Source organism: Leptinotarsa decemlineata, unplaced genomic scaffold (genome assembly GCF_025532065.1).
Source record: "Leptinotarsa decemlineata unplaced genomic scaffold, Ldec_3_MD MMD2_tig00026354_RagTag_RagTag, whole genome shotgun sequence".
Lineage (NCBI taxonomy): Eukaryota > Metazoa > Arthropoda > Insecta > Coleoptera > Chrysomelidae > Leptinotarsa > Leptinotarsa decemlineata.
Window position 1 is genome coordinate 19,174,164 of NW_027412702.1, and position 25,464 is coordinate 19,199,627.

At 34.0% G+C, this 25,464-nt stretch overlaps 1 protein-coding gene and 2 long non-coding RNA genes across 6 annotated transcripts in view; 2 read left to right on the plus strand and 1 right to left on the minus strand.

The window, feature by feature from the left end:
- Positions 1-25,464, minus strand: part of LOC111503282 (uncharacterized) — a 142,664-nt gene that overhangs the window by 32,791 nt on the left and 84,409 nt on the right. For all 3 annotated transcript variants that reach the window (XM_023157553.2, XM_023157551.2, XM_074184368.1), the window contains 2 exons: positions 12,428-12,537; positions 2,985-3,242 (listed from right to left, as the gene is read on the minus strand). In XM_023157553.2, the coding sequence (XP_023013321.1) occupies positions 2,985-3,242; positions 12,428-12,537 (368 nt within the window). The remainder of the gene's footprint in view (positions 1-2,984; positions 3,243-12,427; positions 12,538-25,464) is intronic.
- The window catches only part of LOC141486424 (uncharacterized), a 186,191-nt gene that overhangs the window by 28,843 nt on the left and 131,884 nt on the right, over positions 1-25,464 (plus strand). The gene's annotated exons all lie outside the window — the stretch shown is intronic.
- On the plus strand, positions 12,537-14,926 carry LOC141486425 (uncharacterized). The gene is made up of 2 exons (XR_012467829.1): positions 12,537-13,145; positions 14,784-14,926. It is a non-coding gene; the product is annotated as an uncharacterized lncRNA (long non-coding RNA).

Sequence of the window (25,464 nt, forward strand, 5' to 3'; positions counted from 1 at the left end):
AAATATCGGTAAATAGTCTGTAGAATTTGAACAATTTCATTACTAAATAGTTCAACTTAGATTAGCCCAAGTTATCCCTTCTTTCGGGCCTCCCGAGACGCACAGTTTTTTTAAAGCATCGACGGTAACCTCTTCAATGTTTAAGCAAAATAAATATTAACGTTAGTGACTCTTATGCCTAGTTTGAAGATTTTTCTTTTCTGACAATTTCATATAGTCGGAATGTTCCAAAGATCAACAAGCAACCTCTTTATACATGTCACCTAACTTTGAAACAACGCAATGGAAGCTTTTGGTCATGTGTGGCATGGTCGTGTACTTATTGATTTTCGATGTTATGATTCAGTAGGTGGCTCTCTAGATTTCTTGCATTACAAATAAACTGTAAGAAACAGGAGATGTTCTAGTAATTTCTTGATGATGCTAAGTTGGTCAACTAGAGGCACTACTCTAGATCAGGAAGGCAAGAAGTTTTCGAAGAAATCTAAAACTTTCAATATATCTGTTTGAAAAATCTGTTTATAATCTGTTTTTCCGTTAACCAGCTACGAACGACAACTCTCAGAAGTCGAAACTTGTGCGAGCTAAGGACTAACGAGGTCTAACTTTTTAACGTGTAATTCCTAACACGGCGGTCGATTTGAGTGAGTGAACAAAGCACCCACGTCGAACCGAGCGGCTACCGACCGACCGAAAGAGACTTCCACATATTACTCTGTACTTTTTGATGAAGCCACAGTTCAGCGACATAACCTAGTAGATACCTTCAATTATATAAACAGTATCTTAAAATGAGCCCTTCTGAAAGTACCTGTACCCTATATATACTTTGAATTGTGAATTATAGCAACACCAACTTATAAAATACGTATACTAATATAGTATAATTAGCAAGAAGTCTGGGTAGAGTAATTCAAATTTTATTGGACTGGTTCATAATAATGATAGTTTAATTTGAACTACGTGGTAAATCTAAATGCGTAGTTTTTCAGAAGTTAGAGAAGTAATTACAAATAGACTGTTTGTCGCGTTAAAAAATTCATACGGTGTGGACCTCATACAGGATGAATCAACGATGCATTACTTTTGAGTACGATATTTCTCTGATGGAGGTGTCTCGCCTAGCTTCACTTATGTCATCACAAATTTGGAAAAGGGATTCGAGAGGCATAAAAACTTCTCAATCTTCCGAAATGATATATTGTGCGACGGCTTTGGGTTTTATTGCTGAAAGCTTGGCATTTTCTCGTTTTTTGTGAAGTGATCTGGTTTGTAATTCTGACGCTGCTTGTATATTGATGACAAATGGTAGAGGCGAAACAATATTCAACTGGTGTAGGTTTTTCATAAAGGAACGAAGAATTTCTTGATTAAATATGAATATTTTCTCAAATATCAACACTTATTTGTTTGTAATTCATCACCCCAAAAATAAATTTTCGTGCCCCTCCCTAAATCGGATTGATAGCTCATTTTCCAAAACTTACGAACACATCGAACCCAAGAATTTTCACACAATATTCTGCAATGTAATATTGTAATAACTAGTGTAACAAGTAACGAAGTGTAGGAACTATTTGTCTTGACTTTCTAACTGAACACTGTCGACACTTTCGATCTAAAACTGTCATTAGAAAATGTGATTTAACTCAGACATTGTTCTTAATTACAACTCATGAAAGCACGTTTTGGTGAACCTAATAAAAGGTGGCAATTTCACTGAGTTCCATGGAATGAAATTGACATTTTTTGTGTCAAATACTACTCAGAGATGCAGATAGACCGGAATAAACAGTTTGATCCTTTGAGGTTGCCTCAGGAGCAGTTCATAATCCTTAACCTATTATTCATGATTGAATCATCACTAGTGATTGTTTAAATCCGGATGTTACGTTGTATGTGAACTATCCACGAACTACTGAATCAATTCTCTTCTCTAGATTCACACCCAGCTAGTTGTGAATGCCAACTCGGAGCCTATAGGTCGAAAGCTTTTAACTACAGAAGTTCAACTCTAAGGTTCTTTTTGAGAAATGTATCTTGGAATTTTCTGGAGACCAATTCGGAAAGTGGAAAGACGATTTCCTATGATTTTCTGAGTATTTCTCTATATTGTAAGAAATAAATATTGCGTTATCTCAATAAAAAATTATCTAGAATAAATTGGAATGCCAAAAAGGTCCTTAAGACTTCCACAACAACCTAAATACGTAGCTCAGTGAATAATTCACGAATGAAGAAAATTCTTTCACATGAAAGAAGAACGTGAAAAACTGAAATATCAAAATCTCTACATCGGCATAAGTAAGTACATAAACTGAACTCTAAAATCATTTCTTCCATCTCTCAAGCAGAGAAGCAAAATATAAATACGTGTCACATAGGTACGCATCTACATAGTCATTCAAACTATGATCTATATTTCAAATAAGCAATATGGGAACTGTCTGCTTTAACTGACTTGGAACTACAATTTTTTCTTTCTTTGAACTACAAAATCTCTCTAAGATATCTCCAGACAGAGAAAAATCCATCAACGTGATGTGGGTGCTAGTTTACAAGAAAATCAATGTCAATCAGTGCCCTGGTGTCTTTGAGAAGGAGGAATATTCATGCACCTGAAAACACCAGATGGTTGAGGGTTACCCTTATATTTTTTAGTTCCAGCAACCAGAGAGGAAGGAAAAAGTCTAAGCAAGAATTATCAAAGGTATAGGCTCTGGAAAAGTACCAATATATACTTCCTTTGCTCCCCAGCTACACGTAACAAAGAATACCGTTTAGTTCCGACAAATGCTTATGATGTTGTAGTTTCAAACTTTAATTGTCCCCTTCAAAAATGTTTCCTACTTTTTCGAAAATCTTACGTTTCGTAAATGTCCTTTCATGTTGGGACTTTGTGTACGGTTACTTCACGTTTGTCAATAATGCCGATCCAAGTTAAATCACATTTCCAACAAATTAACATTCTCTTTAGCACTTACTTGCCGAAATACACGCAGCGGCCGAAATAGGCCTACTTCTTTGGGCCGCTGAGTTGAGACCGTACTGATCGTAAGCCGTCCATTCTCCATATAGGGAGGAGCTTGGTAGAGTGTATGGGGTACTACTTCTAGGGTTGTGGTTGCTAGTGTGGAACGTAGACGGTAACCTGTTGAAACCTGGTAATGTACTTCCTGCCGACGATGTGGTTACTTTGGTGTAGTCTTCTCCAATGGTCAAATTGCCGGAAGAATTCACACCTGAAGAAAAAAAATTGGTATTGATATTTTAGTAGATGAGGTAATTCATCTGAAGGTATCCCAGAAGTTTTCATTTGAAAAAACGTTCTCGGGAAGTTTATTCCACATCAACGCCGTTTTCCAGTGAAGTTCGAGGTGTACTGAGTTGAACCTCAAAACGATGATATGTACCGCTCTTGGTGTAATCAAATGCGACAAGTCACTTGAATACTTGCCGTATCTATAGGAGACAGATAAATCTCCAACCTTTCTTCCATGTTCCAGACTATCAAGGTTGCAAGCAATTTTCTCGTCTCCAATCATGCGGATGGCTCTTTTCTGGATGGAACCCAGCAGCTACAGAGTATATTTGGGGGCGGAGCCCCATACATGAGAACAATACTCCAAAGAAGGTCTGATCTCAGCTTTATAAAGCATCAAAATTTGCTGAGTTGTGTTCAGTTTTCTGGTTCGGAAGAATGTTCCGAACTTTTGAGAAGCAGCCTTTGCAATTCCAGTGACATGACGATCTTGAGCTTGAGCAATCATCTAAATGGCTTTCGGAAACAAAGATCAACAGGCGACCTTTTTTTTGTATGTCGCCCATATTTGAAATAGCACAATCAAAAAACATAGACAGTCTGGAGCTGTTGCGCTTAATATTTCTTAGGCCTTTGACCATGTGTGGCATGAGGGTTTGCTAGCCAAACTTCGAAGCTATGGCTTATCGGATCATTTTTGTGTATGGCTCTCCAACTTCCTGAAAAAACGTTTCCTGCAACGTTCCATGGGGAACGTTATAACAACGACTTATTGGAGAAACCAAGAATCCAAAATATTGCTTTGCTGATGACAGCACACTTTCTCGTCATTTCAGTTGGATTCCAGGACATCGGCTGAGGATCAACATCTTCACCAGTAGCATGAGGTTTCATATCTTAATGAGGATCTAGAGTTGATTTTGAATTAAGGTGAAAGTAATCAGGTTCAATTCAATGCCACGAAAACCTAGGTATCGGTTTTCTCCAAAAAAATAAATGTCTCCGAACCGGATATAATAGTGTCAGGACAGACAATTCCGTTTTCTGCATCGATAAGGTTGTTGAGGGTTGAAATGGACACCAATATGTCTTGGCACAATCATGTCGCTGGAATTGCAAAGGCTGCTTCTCAAAAGATTGGAACACTTTTCCGAACCAGAAAACTGAACACACTCCAGAAACTTTTGATGCTTTATAAAGCTCAGACCAGACCTTCTTTGGAGTATTGTTACCATGTATGGAGGTCATCCACTAAGCATACTCTGAAGCTGCTGGATTCGATCCAGAAAAGAGCGATCCGCCTGATTGGAGACACGAACATAACTTGCAGTCTTGTTAAACTGGTGATTTGTCTCCATATTATAGTTACTTTCACGGGAGGTATTCAAATGACTTGTCACATTTGATTCCACCAAGAGCGGAACATATCAGAAATACGCAACGGACTGTGACTGCTCATTGTTTTGAAGTTCAACTTAGTAAACCTCGGACTTCACTGTTCGAGAATTCTTCCATTTGGAGAACTGCGTTTATATGGAATAAACTTTCTTAGAACGTTTTTCCAAATGAATGTGATCTCCAGCGATTCAAATCCAACGTGAATCGCTACTTTCGCACAGGCACCGCTCTTAGGCGCCTTGAAGATTTTCCTGCAGTGTTTGTATTTTGTCCTCAGAAAAATATTCTGGGGAAAATATGTTTTCTTTGTGTTTCAATAGCCGGATTCTGTAAATGCGCATAGATCTCAAAGATGCAATCAACTACTATGCTATGTTTGTTCAAGGTCAACGTTTTAAGAATCTTCAAAGGAAATCATTGACGTGAAGCCTTTCATCGTGAGAGTTAACTTTTTTAGATAATGAATTGGTTCTTGAGAATAATTTTATATATATATACATTTCAACACAAGTTGATTATTCAACTTAATTTCGAATTATGTGGATAGTTACAACTCTTTTTGTATCGTAGTAACGTTTGTTATTGCCAAAAACCGTTGAGAAAGATCATAAAATTCTAATTTGTAACTTCTAGATTTGAAAAAAAAATTCAGTTTAGTAAAATATATGCCCAGAAATAGATCCTTGCGGAAAACAACCCGACTTTTTATGCCCCATTTTCATTTCTATTCACTATCAACTATTCTGAAAATTCTCATTACGAAGTTTATTGTTGCTGGTAGAAAAACTACTTGGAAAATAGAAACCAATATCTGATCAAATATATTAGTATAAAAAATGTTTTCATGAGTACCTACGAGTATTTTAGGATATGTCATATCTCAAAAATAAATTGAACAAAGCAATGTCGTACCCGCAATAAAAATACCGATTATCACGGATTGCACTAATGTTTATCGTGAAAAAGGACAAAAAGAATACAAAAATTTACGTTACATCAATAACATTTTTTATCTCATTGTGCAAAGTTCATGTCGAAATTACTAGAGGGTCACCATTTGTATCTCTGTATCCATGCATTTTACCGATTTGATTATATTTTTGAATTATTTTTATGTCAGGTCAGTTCTTGAATCGCATGATTCTTTGATAGTGATTATTTTGTCGCTTCTAAAATAAAATTGTTTACCGCTTGTAGTAGAGTTGGTATCGCAAGTTGTGGGTGCAAAAAAAAGTTTCGTGATAATCTTGGATTGAAAACGCATATCTCCTTCAATGAAAACGAAAATTTTTTTTCTCTTCTGGCCTTTCATCAGAGTTTCATAAAATGATATTTTGAAGATGTCACCAGTGTGACAGTGGACAACACACGCTGAATTATGTTTCATAAATGTAATTCTTCATTGCATTTGTTGGAAAATAGTTATTCAATTGCCTGGAAAACACATACCGAATGATGTTTTGAAAATATCATAGTACACTGCATTTGACAGATAGAACAAAATCACACCTTTGAGATAACTGAGGGAAAGTTTCTTCATGCTCCTGTATCAATATATTTGATATTTATATTGGAATATGTATTTGTATTTGTTTACCTGATAAGTTGAATTTATATTGTTTAATTTTTATGATACATTTTTTTTGACAAAAAACTGTTTCATTTTATTTTCTGTCAGGACAACACATGCTAATTAGGAAACGTCAAAACTGTTCAGATGAATGGAAAAGGAAATATCTAAAATAGATACTGAAATCAATAAATTGATGTATGTAACCTACTACGTGGTAGGAAATCATAATGAATAAAAGAAAAGAAAATTCAAACTTCCTATGAATCAGAAAATTGAATCAGTCATTCAAAATAAAAACCTTACTGTCATCAAGAAAGACCCAACGAAAAATAGTCAAAATGAACTGAAAAATTTCCTCTGAGATACTAAAATCATTTTCACGGAATCAGAGAAACGGGGAATCACCAACATGAACCCCTCGTGCCCTAAACTATAAGGCCTGGTAGAAACACATAAAGAGGATAACCCCATAAGAACGGTAGTTTCGTATATAAATAGTCCGGTAAGAGAACTAGGAATACGTCTTAACAAGTTGTTCAAAAATATTACCAATTTCGTCCCACCTCACATCACTAAAAATTCACTGACCCTAGTAGAAAACATAAGGAACCAAACCACGCCACATAATTCAATTTCAGTTTCATTCGATGTAAAGAGAATGTTCTCCAACATACCGTACAACGAATGTAAGCCCCTCATTTTAGACATATCACTTCCTTTGAAGTTTCAACAGCTTTCAATGTGTGCCTAAATCAGAGCTACCTACAGTTCAACAACAAATTTTATAAACAGGATTCAGGTTTACCAATGGGCTCACCCCTCAGTCCACTTTTAGCAGACATATTTATGAACAGCTTGGAGATCACCATAGTAAATTCCGACCTGGGTAAAAAACATTCATTTTTGGTATAGATACGTAGACGATATTCTCGCCTGTTTCAGAGGTACTACACTACAGCTGAACCAATTTATGACATTCATGAATAATCTCACATTCGAAACAAAGATAGAGAAACAGATACATTTCTTAGACCTGACCATTACACACAATCAAAATAAATTTGAGTTCAATGAGTGTAATAGTGGTTATGTGGGACAATGTTGTCGAAATTTCTAAAAACGGTATGCTGAACATGAAAGGTCCTTCAGACTAGGAAAAAATTATTCGACGTTTTCAAACCATTCCTTGTCAATCAACCACATGTTCCCAAATCTAAACGATACGGAAATTTTGCACTATGCAAGGAAGGTTTACAAACTCAATTATTTAGAATCCTTAGAAATTCACAAGCATAAACATTGCTGGTGCAACCTGTTAAATGATCAAATCGATTTAGTTTACTCGCCGGTTTTCAAATTGTGCTAATTTGAAAACCGCATTGTAAATTGTAAATTCAGGTACTCAATAAGCCCAAATACCTACCTCTATTATTACCTACAGGGGTGCTAATGTAATGAACCATTCTTAGTTTAATGTATAAGTTTGAAAATGAAAATAGGATGAAACTGCGTAACGTTATTTACAAATACAAGTGGTAAAAACATAGAAAGTTTCAATTCCCTTTTCTTCATACTGAAATGAATTATTTGAAAAAAAAATAAGAGCATATTAATAAAATGTAGATGAAATATAAATTCAGTTGAACACACAAATAAAAATAAATCATCAAATCAACAAAAACAACATATCTCAATGAAACATGATACCTTCAGATCATGTTTATCAACATCAAAATGCCAAAATATAATATTTCACTATTCTTCTCTTCACTATGAGAGTTTTTACTTTTTTCCAAACCGCGATACGTTCTTCACTATTCAATAGCTTCTTCAGGTGTATCTTATACCCATATAAACGATCTATATTGGTATAAATTAGTATTATTGGCGAGGTGGTTTGATGTTTGTAATTTTTCTGAATGAGACATACTATTTCTAATAGGCAAAAGAACATTAAGGTCATAATCACATATTCCAGAAACATTTGATGACAAGAATGATGATTTGATGTCTACAATAAACCTTTTTGATGATATCAGTATATACAGTTCTTTGAATAAGACAACCATAATGGCATACGTAACAACCTGAAGATTGTGTAAGGTATCAATATAACTCAGTTTCTACTTAAATTAAAAAATGCTGACCTTTCACGAATTTATAAGATGTATCTCATCCATAAAAATAAAAATTCACAACTCAAACCGTCAAGCGCGATCAGCCTAAAAACCTTGAATTAAATTCAAATGAACTTTGTTTGGCATTTTTCCTGTCATGGTTCAATACTGCTACATCTACGATCGGTTTCCATTCACGTCAAAAATGTTATTGGTGAATCATACGATTTGTTTATCCAAAGGAATCAATCATCAATTATTTTCATTATTTTATAGTTGATGTTGAACACGATAAACAACTTTTGATTTTCCTTTTATAATAAACAACAAGTAGTTCGTTAGCCATTCATTTTTTCCACGAACGCATGAAGGTGGTTCTCGTGTCATTGAGGAGACATTTATTTGAAATTTTAATGCAAAATCCATTCTTGACAGAGAAATGCTTCTTGTACTTTATGTAAACACAAACTCACATAGTCTGCTACGTCTAATTGAGCTATAGGTGGATATAGATCAGGTTTTTGTTACCAACGTTGATCTCTAGGAAATTGCATTACATTTTTTATGAACATTGTACTTTTGGTCAGTGAACAGGACTCTGAAAAAAACTGGATTAAATGTGGCCCAATAGTTCATTATAACAGACAAAAGATGACTATCGCTCAAGGCACACGATATTTTTTATCCCGGTATAATTAAAATTGTATGAGAATCTTTAGATTGGAAGGATTGACTGGCCTCCTAGAAGTCCTGATCTAAAAAAGATGGATTTCTATGAAATGAGAAATGTTCATTCTAAATTTAGGTTAGCAAGAGATTTTCCAGAACATTTTGAGTGCTATGACCGATTAAACTGTCCCTTTGGTTCACAACAAACAACTCTTTAACTTTCATTGTATATATGATAACATCAGTGAAATATTTGGAAACATCTTGTGAAATGACAACGTAATCTGTAAAATATATTACGATAAATAGATATGTGAATTTACGTTATAGAATTACAGTTGAAACTGTGAAAATACTATGTAGAATGAAAATTTATAGTGTGGATTTTTATATTTAGTGGAATCCCATTAATAACGAGATAAATAATGCACAAGTAGATCTACAAAATCGCATTACATATCACAGGATTTTGAATTATTTCTAAAAAAAATCACCATATGCAGTAACACTTTTATTCTCATTCTGCTGGTTCATTAGTATTCATCAAAATACAAGGTTCATTTTCTAAATAATTTATGATGAACTGGTCTTCGTTACAATCACCATTGTAATTTCACATCACATGTGTATATTATGAATTTCGAAATCGATTTTCATATTAGTTTATATAATTCGAAAAATCGATGATTTGGTGAGCTGTTACTCAAATAGTTGTTTTGTACGAAGTGAATTATTTTCGTTAGCCTATAAACATTTTTTTTTACTCAATTTTATAGGGTACATTTTTACTGTTCCGGATTTTCGTGCTACTATCCTATAATTTCATAAACTATATTCTGCTCTGGACTTCAGAATTGGGTTCGTAAAGAGATAAGTACCAAAAATGGGTGAGAACTGAAACATTCCAATAAAAAATTCAACTTGTCACATACCACGTGATCTGGTAAAATCGCAAAATTGGTATTGTTTTTTACAAACATATTACAAGTTGATACCTATATATTTATTTTCATAGATGAAATTTTTCTCTTCTGAAAAAATGCGAGTGTCAATAGAAGGGATTACATTTGTTTCAAACTCGATAAACGCAAATGTATTCTCATGAAGAAGTCTGTATGCATTTGATATTCGAAAAATGTTCGAACAGGTAATGAGAATTGTGAAAAAAATCAACATAAAATATAATTCTCTATTATAGTCATATCATAATCATCTTATTAAGACATTTCAGTCATAGCTTTCAAGACTCTCCATAAAGTCGTAGTTTCAATTTATTCCCAAGAAAATGCCTGCGCCTCAGGCCAGTAGAATGTTTCTACTGAGATTCTTGTGAGTTTTATTTTTTTTTCATAATGAAAAGAGAAATGAAAATTTCTATGTTTTTCACCACTTTTATTTGTAACTAACGTTACTGCAGTTTCGTCCTATATGGACATTCTCAAACTTATACCATAAACTGAAAATTGAATTTTACTTCAGTTTCTCAGTATGAAATACAGAGAAAACAGTTTTCAATCAATCCTCGAATATGTGTATCATTATCAAAGAGCATTTATTTTACTTACAATTTGACAATTTGTGAACTCACTCTACTTTTTCATAATTAGTTGCAGTGAAAGTTATTGAAAATACAAGATAACATTTTTTTAAATGTAATTTCAGTTGGTCGATAAAAACTAACCGACTTTGATCGAAAAATAAACGTCACTTTCTGTTGTTACAACTAAATAATTTGGGAAAATGAGGCAGAGGACCAAACAATTATTAAAATTCCATGATATTGTTGCTTCCATTGCACTGAGAAATCTATAAAGAAAATTCTATAAGGTCGAAGTAAATCCAATTCTCGAAATTATTGAACAACTCGTAATCTAAAACAGAGTGAAGCACTTTTATAAAAAGTCATTACAGAAAAAGGATAATAAAAAATATATTATTGAAGACGAGATTGAAAGGCGGGTGTTGATGATATACTAAGGAATGTTATTTGAGTTGCTATTTATCGCACGTTAAAAGGCTATACCTCGTTAATCACTATCTCGCACCCGTTTCTATTTCCTAGTACAATTATAATAGAGTTACATAACTAGCAATCCTGTACCATTATATTTGCTTCTGGTCTTACTGAAGTAAAGACTATCATTATTATTTTATGGAGGAAGTAATCAGAAAAGTAGAACTGATAAAATATTGTCTCTTTATTCTTTTAATAGAAATATTCCAAGGACAAAATGTACGTGACTTTTGCAGAAGTCTATTCTATAAAGATTTCGAGCACATTGATGAAGGACAATCATCGCAAGGTTCTGGTGTAACTAAACTCATAATAAAGATAATAAAGATAAAGATTTTGAGATTCTTAGTAATGATGAAGAGTTTTTCAAAACAAAGCCAATCCACCAGAGAAGATTGATGGCTTCAACAGTCAAACATAAGTATACTTAGGGTCATGTAAAGTTGTCATAAGACCTCTGTAAAAAAACTAATGGTATGACTCGACCTATTTTTCACCAAACATCGGAAAAGATTTCTCTGACATAGATTTCAGTTTCAATAAAGTATGGAGAAGTAATGAATATAGTCCATGTCGTGTTTTGTGTATCTATTACTTTTACCTCAAAAATGAGCCAAACTAGTTGAACTATGATATACTGTTTTATTACTTATTGAAAATAAAAAAATTTGTACAATTGATACATTATTGACAAGCTCACAGAAGAAAGCTGAGTTATTCGTTATTCGAAATCATCCTTTTCAGGTATTCAAGAACGATTAGAAGATATTTGTCTAGTAGGTACTTCAGTCTGTCAAATAACAAAAATCAAATTAAATTACCCACAATTTTTTAAAATTATCTAGAGGAGGACAACAATGCACGATTTCATTTACTTTTTGACGAGGTGACAGTTTAGAGATATGATATTTTTTCTTACAGAGAATCATAATTTGTACTTTATAAATTATGTCAATTATTTATTTTTGCTGATCCCACAGTCGCTATTTGTTTTGAGCTACCCTGTTTCATTTTTAATAGCAATAAAATAGTAAATCAATATATATTATTTCAATTAGTGTTTCTTTTGTTTAATTTTCACAAACCCTGAAGTTATCAGCACAACCTGAATAAGATATACGAGAGCTGGGATTCTTATTTTTAAACACATTATCAGTACCTATATCAGTAAATTATTCAATACAAGTAGGTAACTTTTTGTTATCGCTGCTTCATGTTAACTGTTCCAGCAAAATATATTATAAATAGATCAATAAAATTTCAAGTAACGAGACAACGACTTCAGTTAAGAAAAAAGTATCGTTGACATTTTTTTACAGAAATTATAGCAGCCTAAACATGTTTTCAAAAACAATAAATTATTTTTGGAAAAATTAAACTAAAATAGAACTCACCTGAATTCGTCCATAATTGTGATGATTGCGTGGTCAATTCTGGCGAGCCACTGTTGTAGTAAGGCATCGTCCCTGTTGTGTAAGCACTAGGGCCTCTGGAGTACATAGGACTGAAACCAAAAAAATATAGGTATAAATACACCAACCAGCCAATTCACACATTTTCAAAAATAAAACCAGTTTCAAAAAATACACCCACTTCATAGACAACAAATTTTCCAAAATAGAGGACATCCCGATAAAAACAATCTTATCATTAATCAAGATTAACGTTATCAGAGGCGATAATCCATATCACCTTTCCAGATAAACTGAATCAGATAAAGCTTCCAACATCCCCAAAAAAACGCGGGCCGCAAATTGAAAAAAAAAACAAAAACTAACTTGTGCTGCAAAAAATTCAAATCCATAGAACACGTACTTTCTCACTTCGGCTCTAGTAGGCTTTGGATATCGAGCGAACGCGCACTGTTTTTCGTTTCTACCGGCCAACCTTCGACCTACCGAGCTCGGCTTTTAGTGACAACTGACATTCAGCGCACTAATTGTCCCAGCCGACTTAGAGTACGACCCATCTTAACTTAAAACAACTGCTTCGTTCTGAGTATGGTCACGTGAATTGTGACGTCACCCCAGTTGCAGCTCTCTTGCCAATTGGGACTGCGTTTCACGGTGGTGGAAATAAGAGATGTGGGGGAGTGGTGGTATAGGGGTATGGGTGAGTTTTTTATCATTTTTCCTGAACGTTACTTAATGGCTCTTCAGGAATGAATATTGTTCTCTTTGGCTTTATCATTTCAAATACTGAATTTCAGGAGGGTGAAAGAAATAAATAGGTATCTCCGAATTGGAATATAAATATACTGAGTGATTTTAAATCCCGAATAACAATAAATTTTCGTATTGTAAAGAGCCTTAACTTTCCCTTTGAAAATATTAATATCTTCTTGGTCGGAGAGTAATCGGTTGGTTAGCGAGAGTGTTTCGTTCAATCAACTGATATGTGAACGTTGGTTAGATTCCAATGCTGGGATTTTCGATTTTCACTGATTACCGTTCCTTGCTAGAAATCGCACGTCTAAATATAATACCCCGTTAATATTCAGCACGATTTAAGTATACATTTTTTCAACATTGGCGTAAGTGCTTGGAATGAAACATACGATACTTGGAGTCTATTCGTTATCGGTAAAAACTCAAGCCTGTCTTACTATCACTCCACAATTTCAATAAACAATCATTGTTTTTCAGATTATCTTCAGTATCTTTATGCTCTTGTAGTATGAAATGTTATTAGATCGGGGAAGCGAGAAGGCCATTGCTTCTCGTTAGATGGATAGGTGGAAAGTAGGTTATTTTCTAACTTCCATTCGAAATTGTATGTGATTTAGAGCAGTTCATTACATGAAAAATTTGAAAATTTCGCGAATACACTACAAGAAAAACCATCGACGTAGATAATTATTTCCAGATTCTTCATCCAATACCTATTAAACCCTTCCAGCACACGTAAGATGAGTTAGTATAAGAAGTAAATGATATATCGCTTTATTCTTTGTTTTTCCACTGTTTTGACGAATCTTCACCAAGATTCGAAAATTTCATAGTTTGCTTCTATCTCAAGTCTATTGCTTCGTGGATATGAGGTACAAGTAGTCCAATTTTTGAAAAAAATACTCAAATTTTTCGTCATGCATAAATGCAATAGGAAAATCAAATCATGTGACGTAATTCTTCTTTATTTAATATAAAACTTGGTGATCGGTTGTCAGTCCCAATTTAATTGAATGACATTCCCTCCTATCATTTGCCAAGATTTACGCCGTATCACGTCAAGTTGGTATAATTTTTGAGAATTGGAATTGCATCATTTCACCAAGGGTTGCCAACACTTGGCTGTGTTTGAACAAGTCTCGATGAATTGCCAGTTTTCCTTTTTTATTTGGACGCGGAAAATAGATACTCTGCTTGTAGATATTTGGGTTGAGAAAAGAGTAATACCAATAATTTCCCAAAATGGATTCAAGCGTAAGTTCATTTTTCACACTGCACACAATATAGCATTCTTGCCCTGCTTGAAAGACGAGTAAGGTTAAATCCAATATGCTTTCAGCAAGTAGCAGGTCACGCAACTAGTGCAAGCTCAGCATTCTGCTACTAACCAAGATGTTGAAGACACCACGCTGATAGGTCAAGTTCTTAGGTTTCCAACTCAAGCCTATCTTGCTCCAAAATATTTGATGTTTTGACAAGCCAAAGTCTTAGACTGTTTTGATAAAAATGAAGTTAAAAATGTTTCTTTCTCTAGTCTTCTTCTTTTGTCAGAAACTTTTTTAGTATTTCCACTACTTTTCAGTGGTCCCACCAACTTCCTCCGTTTATTTTCTACCTGGAGTCACCGCAATTTTAGCTAGCAATTTTAATTATCGTGAGTATGTTTTGTGCTGCTCTCAACGAATTCAATAAAGTATTATTATTAAGTACAACAGTATAACAGTTTTTATTGCATTTACTCTATTTACCCTTCCCATATATTTTTCATTTTTGATTCTATAGAGTTAAGAAGTGTATTTTTAGATTTGACCTTCTATCTTATAGGAGTTATTATATTTTTTTTCCCAAAAAGTTTCTTTGCTGACTTTCCAATTCAGTATATTTTCAAGGAAAGTGATATAACTCCGGAACGAACTGATGAAGAAATAGATTCCTATGAGGATGCATCATTTTTCGAATATTTTCTTTGGATTAGTGCAATATTTACCGTTAGTATCATCAAACTCTTCCGCTGTTGAATGGTAGTAGTATGGGTATAAACTTCTCCACTAAATATGAACTATAAGAACAAGAACCATCATCCCCCTACACATCAGGGGAGGAGATACATTTTACATCCAACTAGAGCTTTCATATGCACCTGGGTGAAACATTACCGTCGATAATGAGGGTCATCAAATGAAGGAAATCAGATGAGGGTCATTAATAAATTATTGGTTTTAGTTATTGTGTTGTATTGTTATTATATTTCAATACTTCTTATTCATATATCAATGATTACCTGTGAGAGAATTAGCAACAGGCTTATCGCTGCTCATAGATATCATTCCACTTTTTTTGATTTTCAAACTTTTGAAGGCATCTGAAAACCTACTGTCATTTAGTACTTCCAACATTCCTCACTTATTCTGTGGCCGTTCTCAAAATCTTCTGTGTCAAACATGTTCCATGAAGCGAGTCATTCTTATCCGCTTAGTTTGACCAACATAGTTGTATCGAAATCCTCACAGCTCATTTCATAAAGTCCTTGCATTCGCATTAAACATCATGAGCTATCTCTGTTCCTTTGGGGCATTGTCTACAGCCAATAAAGATAATATCCTATCGCTAACCGATCGCTGCTTTGTTGGAGCACTTCCTTTCTCTTCCAGAGCGATCTCTTTATAAATGTTTCACTGTGTGCGTTTCTGCTACACTCTATTATTTTTTTTTACACATTTTTGGATTTGATCCAGGATTTGGACACATCCACAACTGGTTCAGAACCTATATATGCCACTTTTGAGTTCATCAGCGCAGCCAGATACAATTTTTTATTTTTTGAGTGGATTGTTTCAAGTGAACGTAATGATTATTGTCATCAGGTACAAAACTAGTCGTTTGTGACCGTGAAGATGGTAATAAAAAGTACCTATGTTGGTCAAAATTAGTGGACTGTAGCAACTAGCTACAAGGAACATGTTTCACATATTCGGTTTCATAGACCAGAGTACTCACAGAAGAAATGATGAATACTTAAAATTTTCGAGCCCGGTACATGACAATAGGTTTTCAGATGCCTACAAAAGTTTAGAAATCTAACACAGTGACAGTGACAAAGTTCCCGTTCCAACGAGCCCGTTGTTTATTATTATATTGAGGATCATGACAGGTAGTTATTGAAATATGAATAGAAAGAAAAATACAATAACAATATAACACAATAATCAATACTAAGAATTCATCAATGACCCTTATCTGATTATCTTCATTTGATGACCCCTCAATATTGAAGATGGTGGTTCGAAAAGATGCATATAAAATCTGTAAGCTAGTTGTAAGATTCAATTGTAGTCATCTCCTGATGATGCAAGTTTGGTTAACGAAACGCACGTCGGGAGAATATTTTGGCTCAGGTATGGAAAAAGTATTTTCAATAGATTCATTATACAACAGGGGTTTCACAGTGAATATATTATTACCATTACTACTATTGCCAATGCGCTACAGGAGATATATTTCATTTTTATTCCTCTGCGATGAAGCCAGAGAAAAGTTATTGTTGCACAATTAGCATTCTAGACTGATACCCAGACGTTATAACTTTAACGCTTAGGTCGGTAAAATCCGTATTTATAAACTTGAAACGTGATACGGTAACATATAGGAAATATGCCGAAAGATAAATATTTGAAAAAAAAAGGATTGTTTTGCTGCCGAATTTTATAATTATTCGTTTCGGTTGCATATTGGAAACACCTAACCGGAAGTATTACTTGTTATATAAACAAGCAATTGATTACACTATTATTATGCACTCTTTATCTGTTTTACAAAATACTGTCGTTATGATACAGCCGTAAATATGATTTTTTATCAGTACTGGTGTTAACAGGCCCCTTGTCATTTGTTTTATTAATGTTCTGCGGTTGAATATCCGAGAAAAGAGCAGAATTTCAAGTAAAATCGTAATATTATCAGAAGGACGCTAGGACCGATAATATTTCATTTGCTAGTAGAAACACGTTGCAAACAATAATACCCAACAAAATTATACTAGCACTGATTCTCAATTTCAAGAATGCCATAGTATAAACTTTCTTTATGCTTTACTATAAAACAATTCTGAATTTTTTGATCTTCCAGTATCTGAAAAATAAATAAATCTACATCAACAGAGACTCTACTAAGGTGTCATAAATATCAAACCGAAGTTCAATCCAAAGTTTGGCTACAAATTCGTAAATGACATTTCTCATTAATTCGACTCTTCGTGGTTTGTATTACAGAGTAACTTTTTGAGATTAAATATTAAGTTTGCCCTAGATTATGCTTCAGCAGATTCTCTGTTGATTTAGCTCTGTTTATTTTTCACATTGTGGAATGTTGTAGAGCCATGACGATCCACCAGACATCTAAAATGATACCACTTACTCAACGTGTGGATACATGCTCTCAAATGTACCATACATATCAACACCACCTACATATTCAGTTGGGTGGTAACGTATCGGTAAGTAGTTGGCATGAGGATCAAGACTCAGGAAAAAAGTATGTTATAAAGACATGTTTGCAAGAATGCCACAACAGAAACACCTAATTTCTTTGCAAAGGAGAGAAAATATTATTTTCCTTGACTAGGAATGATATCGTGGACTGTCGAAAAACCAAGCAGAGGAAGAATACAGACAGCGAAACATCAATGTCCACCAGTGAGGATGACAGTGTTCTATGTATGTGAAATTTTTATCTTTCATTCAATATATTGTGTAGGAATCCTGTGAATAATATCTGATTCAATTCCAAAACGGATGTTTGGAATAGAAACTGAGTAGAAAAAAGGCTTTTTGTATAATTCAGTTTTCATATATTTGTTTCCAAAGAAGTTTTCAATTTTTTTTTCAAGGATAAAGGACAAGCATTGGATTTGAATCACTGGAGATCGAATTCATTCGGAAAAACGTTATCCGGAAGTTTATTCCACATAAACGCAGTTTTCCGAATGAGTTCTTATATGAAAGTATTAGCTGTTTCAGAAGGGCTTTTTCTTTCAGTTTGTATTTGAAAGTTACTTCTTTGCATGATCCACACATCTATGTACTTCTTTTGAAATTTATTGCTTCCTTCCTTTCTTTGGAAAATTCCCGCAATTTTTTGTATCAAGATGGGGTGGTAGAAAGCCAAAAACGTTCTTATTTATAGAAGCCACATGAAAAAATATCTAGCACGCACCGGCAGAGGTTATCAGGTTGAATCCCCCATACTTGAAAAATTCTGTTCGTGAAATAATTGCAGAATTTTGTACATATTTACTTCGGTAATCTTCATTTTCTATGAGGTACATGAAATACTTCTGAGTCTTTATAAATTAGCGAATGTATTCTTGTTGTTGAGGAACTATGTTAATTATGCATTAGCAGAAATGGATGGATTAAGAAGAACAAAACCAAAAAATTCGAAGTAATAAATTTTGCACAGAATTGAGGATCAATTCTAATGAAATTTAATCATACTTACCTACTGAAAATTGTTATCATTAATTATAATTTAATATTGTTCATATACTTGATAGTTTGTACTATAACCTCTGGCATGAAATGAATCTATCTAAAACACTTTCCCAACATCAGAACAAAATTACGGTTCCAATGTTGGAAAAGTGTTTTTAATAGATTGTTCATATAGTTTATAGTTTTGCTAAAAGTTGATTCAGATGAACCTATAGCAAAAGCTTCTTTAAAAAAATGAATTAAATGGAAGTACAATGCTCAAAACTTTATACTACTCGCTGGTGGAAAGCCATATCCGCTATGGAATAGTAGCATTACATAGTCATTTTTGTGAAAGAAAGTTTTTGGCTTTCTACTACTCCATCTTTATACAAAAAAAGAAGAAGGACGAGGGAGTCTTCCAAAGAAAGGAAGGAAGTAACTCTATACATGGATGTGTAGATCATGCAAAGAAATAACTTTCAGACACAAACTGAAAGAAAGTCCTCCTGAAACAGCTACTTTCATATAAACATATAAACGAAAGAAAAAATTCTTTCGAAACAAATACTTCTATATGAACACTGAATTATACAGAAGATACTCTATTCAGTTTGTATTTCAAACAATCGTTGTGGAATACAAATCAGATATCATTCACATGAGTTCCACTTTACCATATTTTAATGTCACGAAATAAGCTTGATCTGCTTATGTCATCGATGACATCGTTATGACATTCATTCACATTCATGACATAAGCAGATCAAGCTTATTCCGTGACATTGAAAATTCGTAATTCATGAATGAAGTGTGTGTATTTTCTATAATGTTATCCAATTTGGTACTGAAGAGCCTTGGGCCAAGTGTCTTAAGGCGAAACATCGGTGTAGACCAGTGAGGATGGCAGTGTTCTATGTAAGTGCAATTTCTTACCATTCATTTAAAGTAGAACTCATGTGAATGATATCTGATTTTTATTCCACAACGAATATTTGAAATACAAACTGAGTAGAGAAAAGTATCTTCTGTATAATTCAGTGTTCATATAGAAGTATTTGTTTCGAAAGAATTTTTTCTTTCGTATAATTCAATGTTTATATGAAAGTAGATGTTTCAGGAGGACTTTCTTTCAGTTTGTGTCTGAAAGTTACTTCTTTGCATGATCTACACGTCCATGTATAGAGTTACTTCCTTCCTTTTTTTGGAAGACTCCCTCATCCTTTTTTTTGTATCAAGATGGAGTAGTAGAAAGCCAAAAACTTTCTTTCCCAAAAATTAATCACTCCTAAAAAATATAACCCCTTCAATTTAAATACTCATATTTCTCAAATTGAAATTATGCAAAGGCATTTTCTTTAATTTATATTCTCTAAAAAATCTAATAAATTATACATCGAAACTCGTCTGTTAGACATACGACAGTTGTATTTTTTATGCTCTAGCACTAAATATCATACAAATAGACATACGGCATCGCTTCCTTCACTTCAGTACCACACCCGCCAAAGGGATTAGTATTCTACACCCCTAATGGTCAGGGTCGTTACTCAAAGATCATTTACTTACTTTGCGTCTTAACTCTACAACCGAATTCCTGAAAATATAAAATCTATCTCAAATATCAATCGCTTCAAAAAAGATTAGAAAGAGTATATTCTTCAAAGTCACAGACTTGAACTTCTACGTCTATTTCAGTAGATGGGAAAAAAACATACGTACCTTTGCTATATTGTCCACTTACAATTCTGCAATACATATGTGTTCATATATGTATGTAAGTATGTGTATATATGGGCACTATCGTTTTGGTAATATATATCACATCCATTTTCAACAACATCCATATCGATTTCAACATGTTTTTATATATTATTAATAGTACGCGTATTTTACAATTGTGATTTTATAATATCTTATGTGTTTTTAATTTCATATATTGAGTAGTTTATTTTCATATGCAAATCCCCTTTATATAATTCATTCCCATACTTAAATATTTATCATATAATAATGTTTTTCCTTTGGATCTCCTTTTCACCACATATAAGCAACATCTGACATTTCTGTAGTTTCTACGATGTTTATTCAACTGTATGTATTACTTTTTGTGATTTGAATCTGAATAAACAGTATCACTATTATTATTATTATCAAATGAAATAATGGCAAGAAAAATATTTTGCTTTGAATAAAGAAGTCATTCTACCTATTTATTCAGTAATCATTTATCTCTTTTAGGCAAAAGAACATTAGCTTAAGTACTCTTCTTGCTAATATTTTACTTATACTTATTATAATATCAGGTTCTATTATTTCAGCAGGTAGAGAAATACTTTCTTCAGAAGTGTTTTTCATGTTAAAAAGAGGAAGTAAGACGCAAAAAACTTCGGTCAAAACGAACAATGAATGAATTGCATTCATAAACCATTGCTTCACAATCTCTTCTGGGGCCATAAATAATTCGTAGAAAATCGATGACTCCGCCTTACATGCGATCAAAACCAAACCATTATCCTATTCTTCGACCGGAAACGTTTGTCGAAGAAGGAATTCGATGTAGTGGAACAAATTTGTCGCGTGCCTGAGCACAAGCTTCGAACACCGGTCGAACTTAAAGTACAACTTCTTGTACCGGTAATGTCTAATGTCCAATTGAAAATTAACAGGATTTCTTGGAGAGAAGTGTGCGATGGGTGCACGTGCGAATGCATTAGAGCGAATTCGAATTTCCGTCATTAGAAGCTTGTGTCTTCATACTCGAATGAAAAACAACCCTCGATGTTCATACAATGAATACGGAAGAAATAAATTCGTAAAGCAACAATAGAACTGACAGTTACTACTATTGTGAGTATTTACAAAAAATCAGGAAACATCAATTTACATTGTATTGCGTGTCTAATAATTTCATCCCACAATTTAACACCCTTCATCATCATTATTATTATCCCGGTTCTATCCATTCAAATGGAGTTTTTTTTAGGTAGATAAGTCCTCTCCTATATCATGATTACCATACCATCCATTGGGTCCTGTCTAATTTACTATTTATTTTCATATATTCCCGATTCTGTATTTCTCTTTCCATTATTTCATTTTCAATGCTTTATGGTCCTTCTTGAAGTTGTCGGTTTTCAGATGCTTCTCTTCTTCTTGTTTGTTAACTTTCATGTATTTTTCCACTTATCATTTATAATAGGGGAGCCCAAGCGGGGATTTCAGGATTTACTAAAGCGCGGCAGGTTAATATACAGGGGGATACCTTGTGCCTGGTTAAGTACCTTCACCAAATATGAGCCCCATATATAAGGCCGCCTGTGAGGGATAGGATCAGATTAGTAAAAAAAATTGATCATGAGGAATTCTCGAGCGCGTCAGATTAAGGTAGGGTGAGTTAATCACCTGCTAAAAAGTGTATATTCCAGTAATCTGACAATTTGAGAGTGACGTAAAGAAAGGGGAGGGCTGCAAAGTTGTAAAAAAATAACGTCATTTCGACATTCTCGAGCGTAGCTATTTTTTTTTTCATTTTGAAGGAAATGATTCAAAGATAACGAAAAATATAGAATCTGCCGATTTCCGCAAGCCGAAATAACAAAGATTCGTCGTTAAAGTTTAATGCGTGCAGCTGTGTGATACCTATATTTTCCTCACCAAGTTTATATTCCTCTATTCTCTATTCACTTTTTCTCTATCTATTACTCTCTTACTCCGTCCCCACTCTGAATTATGTTGCCATGACGCCATCACAGCTGATCACAGAGACTCGTTCGTGATGAAGATGAAGATGATGATTAATTAATCAATTGATTGATGGATGTAGCCGTTACTACGTGGTAGGAAATTATAATGAAGAAAAGAGAAATTAAACTTTCTATATTTTACCACTTTTATTTGAATAAGTTTGAAAATGTCCTTATATATTATATAAGTTTGAACGAAACTGCAGTAACGTTAGTCACAAATAAAAGTGGTGAAAACATAGAAAGTTCCATTTCTCTCTTCTTCATTCATTAATCAATTGATTATAAAATATCAAATTGTTTTGAGCATTTTCTTAAAATTATTTTCTAATAAATACAAGTATTCTACTTAAAAAACGTATTTATTTGAATGCTATTTCCTGATCTTTTCAATTAATCAAGTTCAATGAATTAACAAAAAAACTGAAAAAAAATATTGTTTTTGTCAGATTAGGCGAATCCCTCTAGATAATCGTCAGATTATCAGACAGCACGTCTAAAACATAAAGATGAACCATATATATCTCAATCTGACATGCTTGAGTATTTCGAAATGGCGATTTTTTTTGCACATTATAATAATGGCCGCGAGTTTGCGTCAAATCGAAATCGTCAGATTATTGAATGAGAGCTTTTTTTGTTGCACTTAACACCCCTTTAGAATATCTGACGCCCTCGATTAATTTTTTTTCTTTTCACTTTTAACCCTTACCTACAACCACCCACATCATGCAAACGATCAGAATAACATATCAACATTATTAAAAATACGTAGGACATTAATGCTATCAATATCTGACGCGCTCGAGTATGTCCATGCAACAGTATTTTTTCACATATTTAAAAATCTATAGCCGCTTCCCCCACTGATGAAAAGGTATATATTATATAATATTTTTTTCTTCTCATCATCTAAGCTTTGCAACCTAAAATGTCTCAATGACGCTCGAGTAAATCTTCATTTTGCATCGTGGGCTCCCCTGCTATTATATGCAGTTAACTTATATTTGCTTCAATTTCTATTTCAAGAATTGCTTTAATAACGCTGATTCTGTTTTTCACTATTATCGTCAACATACGCGACGATGTTAGAAAATATTGGTTATGTTCCCTCTGTACATGTAACCCAGTAGACAGTGTTAGTACTAGATTGAATAGTGTAGATGACATGGGGTCTCCTTACTTTACCCCTCGGTTGAGAGGTAAAGCAAGGAGAGCATATGTTGAAATTCTGTTTTTCTCTTTGAAATTCCACTCTTGCTTTCGTTTCGTCCATTATCAGGTTTGTCAGTTTTTTCGATATAAGCCTATCCCTGTTCGACTGAAACAGTTCTTCAGGTGTTTTCTCAGGCTGTCCCTTTGTAGAGATACAAATTTCCTGATCTGGAAAGACATCAATGCTTTTGGATACCCCTTAACTAGTTCTAACTCCATGTATGGGCTGGTTTATAAGCCGTATTTCAATTGTCATTTTTGAGTTCGTCGTTCGCTAGTTTCGCTGAGGCCTCAAATTAACATCTTTGTGCCATACAGGAAAGCAAACTCTACTGTAAGACTGTCCAGGTGCTCTAACCACATAAAATATTTTAGCGTCCGCTTCATATTTAGATTTTGACCAGTTTGTATACTAGCTTGCTTTACCTAGAATATTTTCAGGATAACTGTTCATCCACTTCAACTTCAACTCAAAGTTTTTGTCGATTGTGCACTTTATTGTCATATGATAATCATACTTTCACATATTCTATATTTTCTGTTTTTCCCAATCTAACGCAGAGTACAATAAACTGCTGATTGACAGTGGAAGTCACAGCATTCTAGGAATGACCTCTGACATTATGCCTCCAACTGTCAACTACGAACTACCTTATACAGTACTTTTCCTGAGTAGAGAGGACTGAATTCTCTGGATTAAGGAAATATTGAGAGAAGATGGTTGTTGGTTCACAGTTGCTTCAGGTTCTGGTGCAGGTGTTTTCAGTCGCAGACCCAGAACAGAGATTTCAACCTGCCTAGGGAGCTACGCGACTGTATTACAAGCGAAAAGCTATGCTATTGAATTGTTTTCGGAGAGATTGGCAGAATCCTACCGCATACTCCTGGCTCCTATCGAGTAACGTCTTTTTTATAGCAAATTGCCAAAAACGACTCTCCTCAATAGGAAGATTGAACAAATTGTCTCTGGATTGGATTCCTGGCCATACTGTCCTGGAAGGCAATGAGGCTGCAGACTTCCTTGCTTGCAAAGGAGGGTGTTGCAAGCAGCTTTGTTGGACCAAAACCGTCATTGACATCGCTTTAACCTTTGTCAAACAAATATGGAAGAAGATTCATAAACTTCTGGCAAAATCTTCCAGGATTCATTCACCCAGGATTGATTCACCCTTCGAAGCTTGATACCAAACAGTTGTAGGACTACAGTAGGGATGAACTACGCGGTGAGTTGCGGTGGAGGGTCGAATAGAACCATTCACTTCTGACTCAACCTAACCTAACCCTAAAGTTTGAAGCTATTGTATCAGAAAGTTGAAATGTATATTCGGAACAATATGACTGAACTTTACAAAACATTAAATATCGTTAATTTCCTCTTTTATATTTACTTAATAGTAGCAGTATGTGAATTTGACCACATATCAATTTGTGTTCAGTCGTCACAATATAATTTTTTTTGTTTGATTCGGGCTTTACTTGATAAAGATCCATAGTAATTTGAAAAACTACACCTCACGATTTGATCTTCACAAACTTTATTTGAAAAATATAATCACATGTTTCGCTAGCACAGTAGCTTTCTCAAGTATATGAATGAGAGAAACTTGAGAAAGCTACTGTACTAGCGAAACATGTCGTGATTATACAGGGTGTAACTGAATAAGTGTAAAACATTCAAGGAAGTGATTTCTCATCGAAAAAAAGATAGGATCTTTCATATAGAGAAACTTCATTGGGGCATCCGTTGTTAAGATACAGTCCCTTAAAGGGGGTACATAAAATTTGTATAACAATTTTTTTCACAAGCACTGTAAAAGTTACAATATTGAAATTA